The sequence below is a fragment of the Echiichthys vipera genome (genome assembly GCF_963691815.1).
Source record: "Echiichthys vipera genome assembly, chromosome: 3".
Lineage (NCBI taxonomy): Eukaryota > Metazoa > Chordata > Actinopteri > Perciformes > Trachinidae > Echiichthys > Echiichthys vipera.
In genome coordinates, this window is record NC_139828.1 from 20,940,216 (window position 1) to 20,954,493 (window position 14,278).

At 42.1% G+C, this 14,278-nt stretch overlaps 1 protein-coding gene across 1 annotated transcript in view; it reads left to right on the plus strand.

Annotated features, from left to right (window-relative positions):
- Nucleotides 1-2,255: 2,255 nt before the first annotated feature.
- The window catches only part of adamts10 (ADAM metallopeptidase with thrombospondin type 1 motif, 10), a 45,912-nt gene continuing 33,889 nt past the window's right edge, over nucleotides 2,256-14,278 (plus strand). The window contains exons 1-4 of the mRNA XM_083911528.1: nucleotides 2,256-2,285; nucleotides 8,457-8,858; nucleotides 13,253-13,392; nucleotides 13,532-13,741. Coding sequence (XP_083767654.1) covers nucleotides 8,756-8,858; nucleotides 13,253-13,392; nucleotides 13,532-13,741 — 453 coding nt within the window. The 5' untranslated portion in view covers nucleotides 2,256-2,285; nucleotides 8,457-8,755. The remainder of the gene's footprint in view (nucleotides 2,286-8,456; nucleotides 8,859-13,252; nucleotides 13,393-13,531; nucleotides 13,742-14,278) is intronic.

The following is a 14,278-nucleotide window of genomic DNA, read 5'->3' on the forward strand; positions in this document are numbered from 1 at the left end:
GTCCAGAAATGGAAGGCATACGGCACCACCCAGACCTCTCCTAGATCGGGCCGCCCCTCCAAACTGGATGACAGAGCCAGGAAAAGATTGATCAGGGAAGCTACCAAGAGGCCCATGGTGACCTTGAAGGAGTTATAAGTCTAAATGGCAGAGGTTGGTAGATCTGTGCATGTGACAAAAATTTCACAAGTTCTACATGTTTGGCAGGGTGGAGAGAAAGATGCCTCTTCTGAAAAAATGTCACATTGAGTCTCGTTGACAGTATGCCAAAAAACATACTGAAGATTCTGATGCCATGTCGCAAAAGGTGATATGGTCAGATGAGACCAAAATTGAACTCGAAGCTCTATGTTTGGCAGAAACCAAACAACACACGACCCAAAACACACCATCCCTACAGCATGGTGATGGCAGCATTTCAGGCTGTAAAACAAAAAGTGACCATTTCAAAAGGGTATCATAACTTACTATAGGCACTGTATGTGTATTTCCCCAAAATGTTAAACTAATTCCTTTATGTATGAAGCTACAGTCAGGAATTGGTTAGCGTGTATGTATGTAAATTAAATAAACAATATATAACTTGCTCATTAGTGGGATTTAGAGGTGCTGGTGGGCAGATGTTGTTGTCTTCGTACAGAGCCAAGCTAGCTTAGTCTTTATGCAAAGGTAACTTAAACATGAGTTCCTGATACACAGTGACCTCATGGTGACATTAAAATACTGTGATCTGTCCTTTATTCTAAGGTAAAGTATGTATGTGAAGTGACACAACACAAAACCTGTGCAATAACCACAGTACTGCAGCACACACACACACACACACACACACACACACACGCACACACACACACACACACACACACACACACACACACACACACACGCACGCGCACGCACGCACGCACGCACGCACACACACACACACACACACACGCACACAAACACACACACACCTCACCGGCTGCAGCTGCTTCCTTGGAGTCGCAGATAAGGCAGCCAATCAGCGGGCTCCCTCTGAATCAAGTCAGACAACAAGAGACAAAACCAACCAGGAAAATGTGTGCCTTCAAAATAAAAGCAGCAGTACTAGCTTCAATTACAGTGGGGGGCTATGGGTCAACAAATGATCTCTGTTTAAAACACATTTGTTAGAATTCAGACTGAGGTTATAGAATAGGTATGAAGTTATTAAGTGTGGGAACTCATGTGTAGGCTATGCATTGACATTTCTTTTCATTAAAAATTAAGAAAAAGATAGTTAATAAAACAACACTGAGCCCCCAACTGTTTCCTTAATTTGACCATCGACAAAAAGGTTGTCTCTTGCGGTTTGACCATAGACTGTATAATGAATTCATTTATACAGTCTATGGGTTTGACTCGATTGCATCATTTGGGTTTATTTTTGATTCCACATTAAATTGATTATGTCTATTTGCTACTAAAAAAGATTGAATGTTTAATGATGACAAACAGTTATGATGATTCCAGATTCAGTTAATTTAAGCATTAACATAATATTGTGAACCTTAACATTGTTTGTAGAATACAGTACCATGCATTTATACTGTTGTAATGTGATTTCTGATGATAACAAATCATGCAAATCCTCCAAAAAAGTGGAAAAACACCTCTTTATTAAAAACATGTGGGTGACATCTCAGTGAGGCAATAATCAATGCACTCTGGACATGTGAACATTGGAAATGGTAAACCCTCTTATTTAAAAACCTTTAATAGTTGCAGTAAATTCTGTATCTTCATTTAATGTGGTTGAGATTATTGAAAAATCACAACTAAAAATCCGATTGCGTGATGTATAGTGCTGTTGATGATGGGGTGTTATTTATTTATTTCAAAATAAATAAATATAACTCAGTGTCAGTAGTGTACTATACTATACTATAATAGCCTACTTGAAAAGTGAAAAGTGCACAGTGTTGGGCAGCAAAATCAGCAAAGGGTCGGAGTGTAGCCTACTTTTTAGACGAAACATCCATGGAGATCAATTCAAAGTCAAGACCTGATGATAAATCCTCATTTCAGCTCCTTATTTTACACCAAAACTTTTGTAGGAGCTGCTTTTATTTTGTATGTGGTACCCGGATGTTGTATCATCTAAGTGTGTGTGACTCGACATGAAACTTCGGCTCTCCGGTTCTGGAAGTTGAAGAAGTTGAGTCTCCTCAGTCATCCGCCGGCGCCGCCTCCTCTCCGCTCCGCTCCGCTGCGGAGGACCGAGGACAGACAGCGGAAACTTCTGCAAGGGGACACGGGGGAAGGTAAGTCACCGAGCCCGGGCGCACTCTTTGCGTTTTCATGCACAACTCTGGAGGAAAACGGTCTTGACATGATGCTGGCAGGAGGCTTCTCTCCACTTTAAAGACGCTCATTTCTACAGAAATATTTCTGCAGACTTTTTGACCGTCGCTCTCCTTTTGTCTTTTGACTTTTTGCACTAACAGAGAGTCATGGTATGCACCTCCATGGACTTGATGTTGTCTATATGTATTTGTATAGTGTGCCCCTCAAAAAAACAAAAAAAAATGAATTGGCTCTTCTCCTTAGGAGCTCTTAGTTATGTCTGGGATGTCCTCATTGGCTGATGACAAGGTGGTGTCTGTGTGTGTGTGTGTGTGTGTGTGTGTGTGTGTGTGTGTGTGTGTGTGTGTGTGTGTGTGTGTGTGTGTGTGTGTGTGTGTGTGTGTGTGTGTGTGTGTGTGTGTGTGTGTGTGCAGGCCGGTAAAGGAATGATGTGGCCGACAGCAGGCATCAGGTACATAAGTGAAGGGGAGGCCTTGTGTCACTCACTGGCAGGAGGAGCAACATGTAGCTTTCCCATTGATGGGAAACAAAACAAACCTCCAATCTATAATATGTGTAGCATCTTAAAGGGATAAATGAATCATACATCCAAACTGTTAAAGCACCCGTTTAGACTCTCTGATGCAACACAGATGATGTAAGTAGCTGCAGGACTTGTGTGCACATGCAGATCTGCACAAATGAATAATTTGATGAGCTGACTTTGCAGATATCAGCAGGTTTTATGTCCTTTTCTCATCACTGTTGCTTTCTTGATCTGTGTGCATCATTCTGTTTTGTTCATTTGTTGGTAGAATGAACACATCCTCTTGATGCAGATCTCTGTTTTGATGCTCAGGTAAAGACAGTCCTGCTTCTTTCAGCTTAAAAAGATCTTGAAAATCGGATCTTTTCTGTCTCTTTCCGGTTTTACACAACCGTATACATGCTTTTGTTTTTTCGGGCTGGACTTGAAATGCACTTAATATTGGCATCAGCAGGAGCTCCCTTCACTGACTCCAATTGGTGCAGAACTCTGCCGCCCAAATTTGAACAGGCACCAAGAAATACGAACACATTACTCGTGTGCTAGCTAACTTACACTGGCTGCCTGTAAGCTACCATATTGATGTTAAAATTTTAATGATCACTTTTGAAACATTAGATGGCCTTGCTCCAAATTACATCAGTGATTTGTTGAATATGTTGCTAGATTTGCCAGGCCTTTTCATATATAAACGTTTTATTTTAGTCCTGTGTGTTCATGTTATTGGTTTTTTTATGATCCCACTGTGTTTTTGGTTTTATCTTCTGTCTTTTCTGGAAAGCACTTTATAACCTTGTTAATTATTATTATTATTCCCGATACTATATATTCTCAGGATTTTGGATATACCATATACCGCACACGTACATGCATATATGCACATTAGAGATCCTCAACTAAAGGAAACGTTACAGTGTGTGCTTTCCCCAGATTTAAGCCTCCGTGTGGCTCTCATTAGGATAATCTTTATGTAAGGACAGCCCACCATGAGTGATGAATGCTGATTACTAATAGTGAAAACATTACATTACATTAAAACATTAACAAAGAAATTTTAGTATTGATCCGTCACATCATGGCTGCTACTTTATAATAAAGTCAGTAACAGAGATGATACCAACACCCCACACATTTGCAGGCCTTCCTTGGCACCATGGATGCTATGTCACTTTGTCAAACGAAAGACAACTAATTAAGAGCTGTTTTTATGTGCATGAAAGGCTTTTTTTAAGCAGAAAAAAGCGCTAAACATTAATGGTTCATCTTCACAAACACAAGCATTTGCTGCTTTTCTTTGTTTCATGCAACTAAACTGAGTATATTTGTAGTGTTTTGGACTGTTGGCAGCTGTAAGGAAGCTAAAAACAGTTCAGAAATGAATATGATAAAAGACAGAAAGAGAAAACCCTCTACTACCATCTGTGCTGTGTTCCCAGTGCTGCTGGCTGACTCACTTCATGTCGAGTCAGCTCTCTCTCTCACTAAATATTGTTTCAGACTCGAGAGGCACATTTTCAGAGTTAGGGGAGCACATCCGAGGTTCTCCGGCCTGTTTATGTTCCCACTTTTCATCTGCACAATGTTTATTTGGGGAAATTGAGAAAGGAATGCCTGCCTCTTTCTCTTTCTGTCTTTGTACCAGACAGAGAATGAGAGTTTAGTCTGAGAAATATCTCCCAGTTCTTTGTATTATTTCTTTCACCTGCTCAGGGTTTCATTTGGAGAGCTGTGTGAAGCTGGACTTTTAGAGAAGGGAACTGCTGCCGAGGCAAACTGAAACCCTGCATCTGACTTGTGACATTCTTCTGATTTGACTATTTGATCCCACAGCCGCATGGTTTTATTAGAAAAGAGAAGCCGCACCGCTGGTTTAATGAAATAATAAACTGAACCTAAAGCTGATTCATGAGCTACTCCCTGATCAAAGTGGAAACAGTGTGTATGTGTGTGAGGGGGGTTCTAGACTTGAAGCTAAGCTGAGGGACACTTAGCATCTGTTCGCTCCACACAGACTTTACTTTGAGCCGGTCATATGGCTTTGATTAGTGTGCTAGTTTTCGGATAGCTCCGCTCTCCCTGGCAACTGTTAAAGACAAGGACAGCATAGTTAGCTCTAGTCTTAAAAAGAAAGAAAAAAAAGTCACTGTACATCCTTTTCACCACATGAAAAGCACCAGTCACTGCTCACTAGTGGATGACAAGACGAAAAAATGACGTGTCAAAACTGGGTCCACTGGCTTGATTACATTGCAAATTTGGCCCACCCTTAAATTCCCACCTAATTATCCTGAGCGGTCCAACTTTTCTCTCTCTTGTTAACAACGACCCCTTTCTTCTCCCCTCCTTCTTTTCTCTTTTGCAAATTGTGATTGCCTTGGAAATTGTGTGGCCTGTCTGCAACTCGGACCACTTTCTCTCTTGGCCGTGATTGCAGCTATATGCTCGATATTCGTAGCTAATCCAAGCAAAACATCGAGGCAAGAGAGTCAGCCTATGTGCTCTCGCTTGGCCTGCTGACAAACATAAGTTTTTTATTCCGCTCAAAAGTGATACAGCCCAGAGGGAAAGTTTTGCACAACAGACCACGGAAGATGTACGATACCGTCACCTTTGCGAGACAGCTTTCTCTTAATTTAGCTGCATTTCTGTGTAGTTTATAATAGAGCAATAATTTACCAAGAAGGCAGTGCATGCGTGTTGTTGTGGGGATCTTTCTAACGCTGTCCACAAATCTTTTTAAGCAGCTTTACTTAAAAAGCACCAAGGGACAGCACTGGGGGGTCCGGTCTCCCCCTCTTTCTCTTGTTTAAATAAACAAAAGAAGAGTTAGTGGTAATGAAAAGCACTTGATATCAAGCTGCAAGTTTAATAACCCCACAATAAATCGAGTGCAGGAGCCGAAGAAGTAATGAAAATGGAGGGGAGTTTGGCTTGTGCAGGAAATGACTGGGAGAAAGCCTGAGGGAGGGGAAGAGAAAGACTTTCAGTTGTTCCACGTATGAGGGAAGCTGCAACAGTACAAAGACCCCTTAGTGTTTTTTAAGCAAGCTCTCCTTTTACTGTACCTTCCCTTTGTGTTTGAAAATGGAATAAGAGGAACATTAGGACTCTTTTCAACTCATTCCTCCACACTCAGTTCAGGGTATTAACACTCTCCCAGCTGGCTCGAACAACTTACACTTTGCTGTCTCTCTTTCATTCCCCTTGGGCTTTGCACTCATTTTTTTCCTCCTCTTTTCAGGAGGCAACTTGTTCCCTCTGCTCTCGTCACCAAAAGGTTTCCCATCTGCTTCCGATTACCTTTGGCTGCAGTTGGTTAGCCGCCAGCCATCTGGGCCAGTGTGGCGTCTCCGCTCACTCTTCTCTCCCCAGACGGCACTGAGGGAGTGATGGAGGGAAGGGGAGGCTGGGGAGGCTGGGACAAGAGTTAACTGGGTGGGCAGACTTTACTGGAGAATAGCTAGGGTTTTTTTGGGGGGGAGGGGGGAGTTAGCTGACAGTGCAATCCATAGCCAGGAAACTCAAGTCAAAGAGAAGGGCACCCATGAAAATGTGACTCCTGATCCTGGCTCTGGTCTGTTTTTGTAATGGGTACTGTGGGTCTGAGGAAGTCATTTTCCATTGTCATTATAAAGCAGACTCTCTCTTATGTTGGTCTGTAAGTACAAAAAAATCCAATAGTGCTCAATTAAAAAAGGAACTTGGGGTTTATGTTTAGCGCAGGATAGTTAAATTAGTAGTATGGAAAATGAACAACAGACCCAAGATTTGAATCTGTGATGTCTGCCTGGCTGAAGAGTTTCCTCCAAATGGTCATTGAGTGCTGTCATACAAACTACTTTCTATTCAGCAGTTAAAAAAAGGAAGGAACAATCTCCTCCCTGTTATTTCTGGAAATGGGAAACAGTAATTAATGTTTGCTGATGGAGAGAAACCGTTGAAGTTACTGCAGCAGTACCCAGGAGATGAACTGACACCTCTCCAGCTACCAGTCGATCTGCTGAACTTGTTGCACAATGTAATGGCTATAGAATAGCGACACCACCGGCGTTCAGGTTCGTTCCCTATAGGCCTCGCTTTCACCGTCTGCCACTGAGTACAAACTCCTGGTAAAATAAAGACTTACTTTACAGCACAAAGGAAGAGGGAAGTACTTGAGTCGTGTATGTGTACTTATGAAGGTGATAAAATAATAAATAAATAATAACACAATTAAAGCGATACAACTCAACAGAATATCTTACAGAAGCTATCATCAGGTACCATGAATGGCGTGTAGTGGAACAAACAGAGTAACTGTTGAAACTCTAACGTTACCTGGCAAAAAAAAAAATTATGAGAAAGAGGGAGAAAGATAGGAACCAATCTTTCTACTAAACTAGACCATTAAGCTAGCTTATTGCCTACTTATTTATACTACCAGGAGTTTCACTCTGCCTTTATCAGAGCACTGAGATCAGGGTTTCTGGTTCAGATTTGGATACATACAGCACACTTGTGTCTTGACACAGTAGCCATGTCGCTAACGATATGAACAAGCAGCAACAGCAGCACCACCAACAATACCACCTGAGAGCACTAGGGGGGTGGATAATTGCCCAATAATTAACTGCAATTAAATAACAAATTAGAGATCAATATAATTAGCTCCCCTGGTCACAGTACTTTTGACTACCACTCAATGTATCTCGGTCACATTAAAAACAAAAACAAATCAATGGGATCCACATCGAGATTGTTGTTTATTTTATATGTTTATGTTAAATGTTTGGCCCATATATCTTTATCAGATTTTAAAATGTGAAACATGCAAATGTCGTTATCAGTATCGCCCTCAGAAACTCAGTATTGGCGAAACAATATTCGTCACAGTACTCTACCCTTTGTGTCAGATGTAAACAAGCTTCATATAGACACTCATACCATCCGTCTGCTAGCCAGGATGCCAGCCAATTAGTAAGCTGCACAGTCAGGCAGCCAGCCAGCAAGTCACTCAGCCATACAACCAGCCACCACGGTCAGCCAGCGTAGCAGTGATGGCAACCTGCTGCTCCTCTCAAATTGGCTCATTTTACCACCAGAGCCTCTGACATAATACCCACTTCAAGCCCTGTTTGGGCATTAAGCGCAGCTTTTTACAAGATCAATGGCTTCCTTTGTGTTTGAACTCTTTCCGGTGGGCAGGCAGCTTAAAGAGTGGGGCCTCAGGGGCCCCAGGTTGGGACCTGCTGTTGTCTCTGGTCATCAGAGTGAAAGACAGGGTGTTTGCCCTTCACCAAAGCCAAGATTGATTAGCTGAAGGGATAACGCAGGACAGGGCGGTCCTTCACTGGACGCTGAATATGAACTGGGTCGATTTGTCTTGTTAGACTGGGAACTGCATGGGTCAATGGGATCTTGTACTCTCTCTCTCTCTCTCTCTCTCTCTCTCTCTCTCTCTCTCTCTCTCTCTCTCTCTCTCTCTCTCTCTCTCTCTCTCTCTCTCGTCTCTGCTCCACTATGTCTCTCTTGTTCCTCCCTTGGTCTAAATCTGTATCTCCCCTCCCTTTTCACTCCCTTTCCTGGCCTTCCTATTCCTCACTGAACAATTTTTCCTTTACAGGGCTAAAGAGAGGAGTCCAAACGTGCCACTGCTGCTGAGCCCCTTGGGAGTTCCATCCAGGTTTTTTATACTCCTATGAGGACTAATCCAGGACCCATCACCACTCTCTGATCAACACACTGTAGAGGCTGCTATGTCCGTCTGAACACACATATCTTCCTGCAGCCATGGCCCAACAGAGCTCTGAGCTGTCCCACTGCTAGGCGACGGGGCATCCGAGAGGGCAGAAGACATGTTGGGACAGAGGCCCGGGGACCACTGCACTGAATTCTGTTACTATAGCAACTACTGTAGTAACCATGGAAATGCTATGGAGGACTGGTCTGTTCTGCACTGTCATCGTCGTCCTGGTTGCCACAGAGGTCGAAGGAGGTCACAAAGATGATTTCACTCAGTCACAAGGTGAGAGGAGGCAATTATATATATATATAAACAAATCATAAGTCATCATAAGTTAAATGAAATCTGATCTAGTTGTAGCCATAAAGGAATACTGTTAGTTGATTTGGATTATTGCTCAATGGTTTGATGCAGCCAGAATTAAAAGATGAGGCACCACAGTATAAAAGGTGGATTCATTTATATTGACAGTATTGTACCAAAAGAAGTCAATGCTGTCTTAACACAGGCAGCTATTAAGGAATATAACTTTGATAAAATAGTCTAAATTCGGCAAAATGTTGATTTCAATTAGGAACTCTGTGATCAAAGAACAAGTGAACAACATTATGAAATGACAGTTTTTGAAACTCAGTGCTATGGACAACATTTTGTTTGGTACCCAGCTCTACTAACAACAACTTGAATCTAACCAGACATACAAATATTTGTTAAACAGAACCTAGTCAACAACTTAGACTCAATCATGTTCAAGTGTTCCTGGGGCTGATAAAATCTTATTGTAAGGCATCTTAATCATATGTGATGTAAAGTTACAGTAATCGTATTGCAATTCTATAATTGCTGTATAGTTATCCTATAGTTACTGTAGAAATGTGTGTTCGTGCTTTCCCACCAAAAACCTGCAAAGTCTGCCGCCCTGGTCTTGGAGCAGGTCTAAAGCAAGGTTGCATAACACAGGTTGAACTTTTCAGACCAATCAAATATTCAATGTGAAAAGAGTTTCAGAGGCCAGAGTTAGATTTAGACACACTGTTAACAGCACAGACCTTATTGTTTAATGTCTTTATAAATAGTGGGAAAACATAATTGGTTTATTGCCTGTGATTCTGGCTTTATACTGTGGCTTGTTTTTCTCTTGAGAGCAAGAGCACTTTTATGTATTTTATGGTCAAGGCGCCCAGAGTAAAATCTGTTTTTAATTTCTGGTAAAAAGAAAAAAAAAATCACATTGCTACCCATGTTTAGAAATTCAGAATAAATACCCCTTTTAATTTGTATTTAATTTGTAATTTAATTGTAATTTAATGATTAACATGTGTTCCATAGTCGCTGTAATGTATTTATAATTCACATGCACAGTGCTCAGATGAGAAAAAGTTGTGTGAAATGAGCCAAATAAAACGCTTCAGGTCTGACCCGTCTGTCTGACGGGCTGAGGCACACTCCAGGCCTGCAGGTCTTGGCTGCTGAACTTGAACTCTGCTTCCACAAATCATGTAGCTGTGGCACAGCCACGTGCCCGCCCCCTCACCTCTAACCACACAGTCTCTCTCACATACACACTGAAGGTGGAGGGACTGAAATCCCCCTGAAGGCAAAGACATTAAATCTCTGAGTGTCCGTGTCTCGTCACCCTGAACAAGGCTGTGATTGTGTATTTCCTAAACTTAACCTCTGACCCCTCACAGCTATCTGTCTCCAATAGGCTGCCATGCTGCTTCCTTTAAATATCCCACAAATCCTGACGTGGCTCATACCTTCAGAGACTTCATTTTCCACAGGCTCAGACAGATCAGACTGTAAAGCTGCACTAATTAATATTTCTATATTTACAATGGTGCAAATGACTACATGTTATGTAAAAGGTGCTGTTAATAGTGATAAACCTACAGAACTCTGAAGTTTCTCTCAGCTCTATGAAGCATTTTAGTTTTTTATGGCTGATTTTTAAAATTCTGCAACTCTGCTCTCATCAGCCCTGCTTCCAGCGACTTCAGTCAAACACTACCTGCTCAGCACTATACAGCAGACAGACGAAGTTAGCAACTAGCTGGTGGACATAGTGGAGCAGCTAAACAGCCAGATGTTATCTTTAGGAGTTGGTGGATACCAGAAACGAAGCTAAAAGAGAGTGAATATTCGACTTGAATTCATCTGGTTGACAAAACGCTATGCCAAATGAAAGCATGTGTTGCTTTGTGGCCGCTGCAGGGCTTTCCCTGACCATAGAGAAACTATGCTGCGAAACAATTGCTGTCACCTCTGCTCATGCTGCTGAACTGTCCTCTCTCTGTCTGTAATGGACTTTCTTACACACAGAGACACACACGCTGTCAGTGACAGTTAGAGTGAACGTGACAGAGAGTATGAAGTTGTGTTGTTCATGATTTACATTTCATTTATCTGACACTTTTATCCAGAGAGACTTCCAATAACAGTTAACATAAATGTGAATAAATGCTACAAGTTCTCCTTGAGACCTGAGCCAGGTTACTGTGTCTTTGCTTGCTACCTGCTCTTAGGGTTAGGGTTGGGGTTAAATGCTCTTAACCCCAGAACAAGAGGACACAAAAGTATTTGGAGAAAGTTGTCAACATACTTTTGGTCATGTAGTGTATGTGCATCCCTTCCCTGTGCGTGCGCTATACAGTCTGCATACAAGAGAAAGACAGATGAGACACAGAAAGCCTTCTAACAAGATTACGATGGACCAGCTCTCCCTCCACTATTCCTCTCTCTCTCTTGTGAATAATCATAGATTTTTCCTCCTCTTCTAGTTGCTGTTTTAGACAAGACAGAGCAGCATTTGGCCTGAGGTACCATGAAGGTGTGTCTGGGATGGAGGGAGGGGCAGTTTTCCATCCAGAGTATTTCCTTCTACTATTTTCATTTGGTGATAACAGAAACCAGGGTGATGCCCTGCTCATGGGTGGATGGGCGTATCTGTCAGCACAGAAGCTTCTGTATGAAACCCTATTAGCCAGGGAGTGTCCCCTATTAAATTTAAAAAGAGATACTATATCCAATGTGTACGACTTCATCCTCTCAGGGTTGACCAGAGAAGATAGGGCAGAAATAATTAAATTGCATGTACAGTAACTGGAATACTCTAATAAATGGGAGAAACTAGGGAGGTATTTTGATAGAGCATTCTGTTAGGGATAGAGGTTACGGTTAGGGCCAGGGTTAGGGGGTATTGTTAGGGTCTACATAGGCCTATTTGCCGTGGAATTCGGCACTGATTGTGGGAAAAAATAACAAACCGGGGAACATAGGACCCTTTTTGTGAAAAGCGGGACCATCAGACATCAGACCCTTTTTTTAATAAAAGGGCTGCTGTTCCCGGTCACAAACAAAGCGCAGAACATAGGGCCTTTTTTTGGGAAAAGCGGGGAACATCAGACCTTTTTTTTTTTTTTAAAAGGGTCCAATGCTCCCCGATCACATACAAAGCGGGAACATAGGTACACTCCCGCTCTCTTAAGCTACATGTAGCTAAAGCTACGTTCTAACTTACTAGCAATTAGGTCACTGTTAGTTAGCTACTGTTAATATGTTTCAGCAAGATAACGCTGGCACAATGGAAGGGATAGCACCACTGATGATCTAGCAAAGTAGTATGGTTTAAAGACAGGGAATGAGGGAATTGTGTGCAGGTGTGCCGGTGTGCAGGTGGGTTTGTAGGTCAGGTAGGCCTAATGAAGAAAAGCAGGAAAAATGAACAGTAACAATACCTTTTTGTTCTAAGTCTTGGAATTGCATTGCATCTTTTTATAGTTTGTAGCCATAATCACTGAATTGTCTGTTTTTGTTCAAGTAAGTTTTCACAATTTCCCAATTACTTCCAGTAAAAACTTCCCAGGCCGTCCGACCTTCTTGAACCCTTACTGGAAGTGTGTTTTGCTCGCTGCATAGCTGTGCACCTACATAGCGAAGGGAAAAAGAATCAAACATGGAATTAAAATGCGGAAAACGCTGAGTCATTCACCATGTTTGAAAAGGAAAAAAGGCCACCATACGTTTTTGTTGATGACATGACGAAAACCACTTGAACGCCGAACATATTTTCTACTAAACTTCCCAAGTAGAAAACACAGTACAACCTCACGAGTTCCATGTGAAGGCAGTATTTGTAATTGTGCTTGCTGTTTATTCAAGCCAGACCTACAGAGTGGTTTTTCCCGGTACAGAGCTCTTCAAGTCTGTACCAGGGAACTCTGATCTCTGAGTATTTACTCTGTGTGGGAAGGGGCTCTGACTCCACCAACTGAGGCCAAAGGTTTGATGAAGACTGGGCTCATTTGCTGGTGACCTTTCCCCGTTAGTTAGCTGACGTTGGCTGTTTGGAGCCGTGTGTGTTTGGACAATAAATCTCCACCAGGCCCCGGCACAGACTGGGACAGACAGGAAGTATACAGTTTCAAGGTAGCCATGGCAACATCCCTTAGGCCTCATGCGGGAGGGGGTTCTTTGAGTGGTGGGACCTTGTCAGTAATGGGCCAAAAAGTCTGCAAGTTTTTCTTTGCCAACTGGGTTACTCTCTCAATAAAAAGCCCCATAGCATTATTCAAAATAAGCAACTCCTAAATCCTCAACTGTTTTTAATTAGAGTCAATAAGATAAAGATGAATTTTGGCTTTATTAAGTTAAACTCTCATTTTCTCTCCCTCTAGCTGCCTTCCTGTCCAGTCTAGGGCAGTACGAGATTGCCATCCCAGTACGTGTAGGACCTAACGGTGTGACACTAGAAGCAGAAGCGCCACAAAACCACAGAAGAAGAAGACGCAGCACCGAAGACAGACTCCCTGACTCTGTATTAAGCTTTTTTAAATGGCTTTACCTTATTCATCATAATTCTTTAGTCTCTGTTTGTCTTACATTGACATCCATCTTCAAATTATTCTTATATAAGAGCATTTATATACTCAACTCTCTCTTTTTCTGTCTCTTAGCTCTTCTACCAGCTGTCCACTTCACGTAACAACTTCCTACTGAACCTAACGCTGCAGGGTGGCCTGCTGTCCCGGCAGTTCAGGGTGGAGTACTGGAAGAAAGGTCGATTAGCTTGGAGTCATCCTTACTCTCCGCACTGCCACTATGTAGGACACCTCCAAGACCAGCCGCACTCTAGCAAAGTGGCCCTGAGCAACTGTAACGGCCTGGTAAGACTGAACCCTGCAAGTCTAATCCATATAATACCCTGAGTGAGGTCAGCAGCAGCGCTGGCTCAGCAAATGAGGGATCAGCAATGCTCGATTCGGACATCAAAGCATGACATTTTAAAAAACCTTGAGTATTCAAGCCAGCTGTAATCTTTGCCCAAGCCAACTAGTGTGGTCCTTGGCAGTTGAAATGGCCTGAAATTAAATGACCTAATCTTAAAGGAGGGATTCATCCTGAAAAAGGGCATTCTTTCTTTTCTCATAGATTTTATATTCCTACAGGTTGTTAACCAAGGACAGAAAACATGATGATTTGTTGATAAATATCCAGTGAGAATACTCCAGACTTCCAAATTTGCAGCACCATTTAACAATCAGAGATACACCCGTAAGAGTGCACTGCAGCTAAAAGAAATCAAGCAATTACTAAACTATTAGAATTGCTCTCTTAAGGGTTTGTGCCATGTTCATGACACTGTTTAATAGTTGGTCTTGTTAAGGTTAAAAATACTGAACATTGATAATATAAAACTCTTA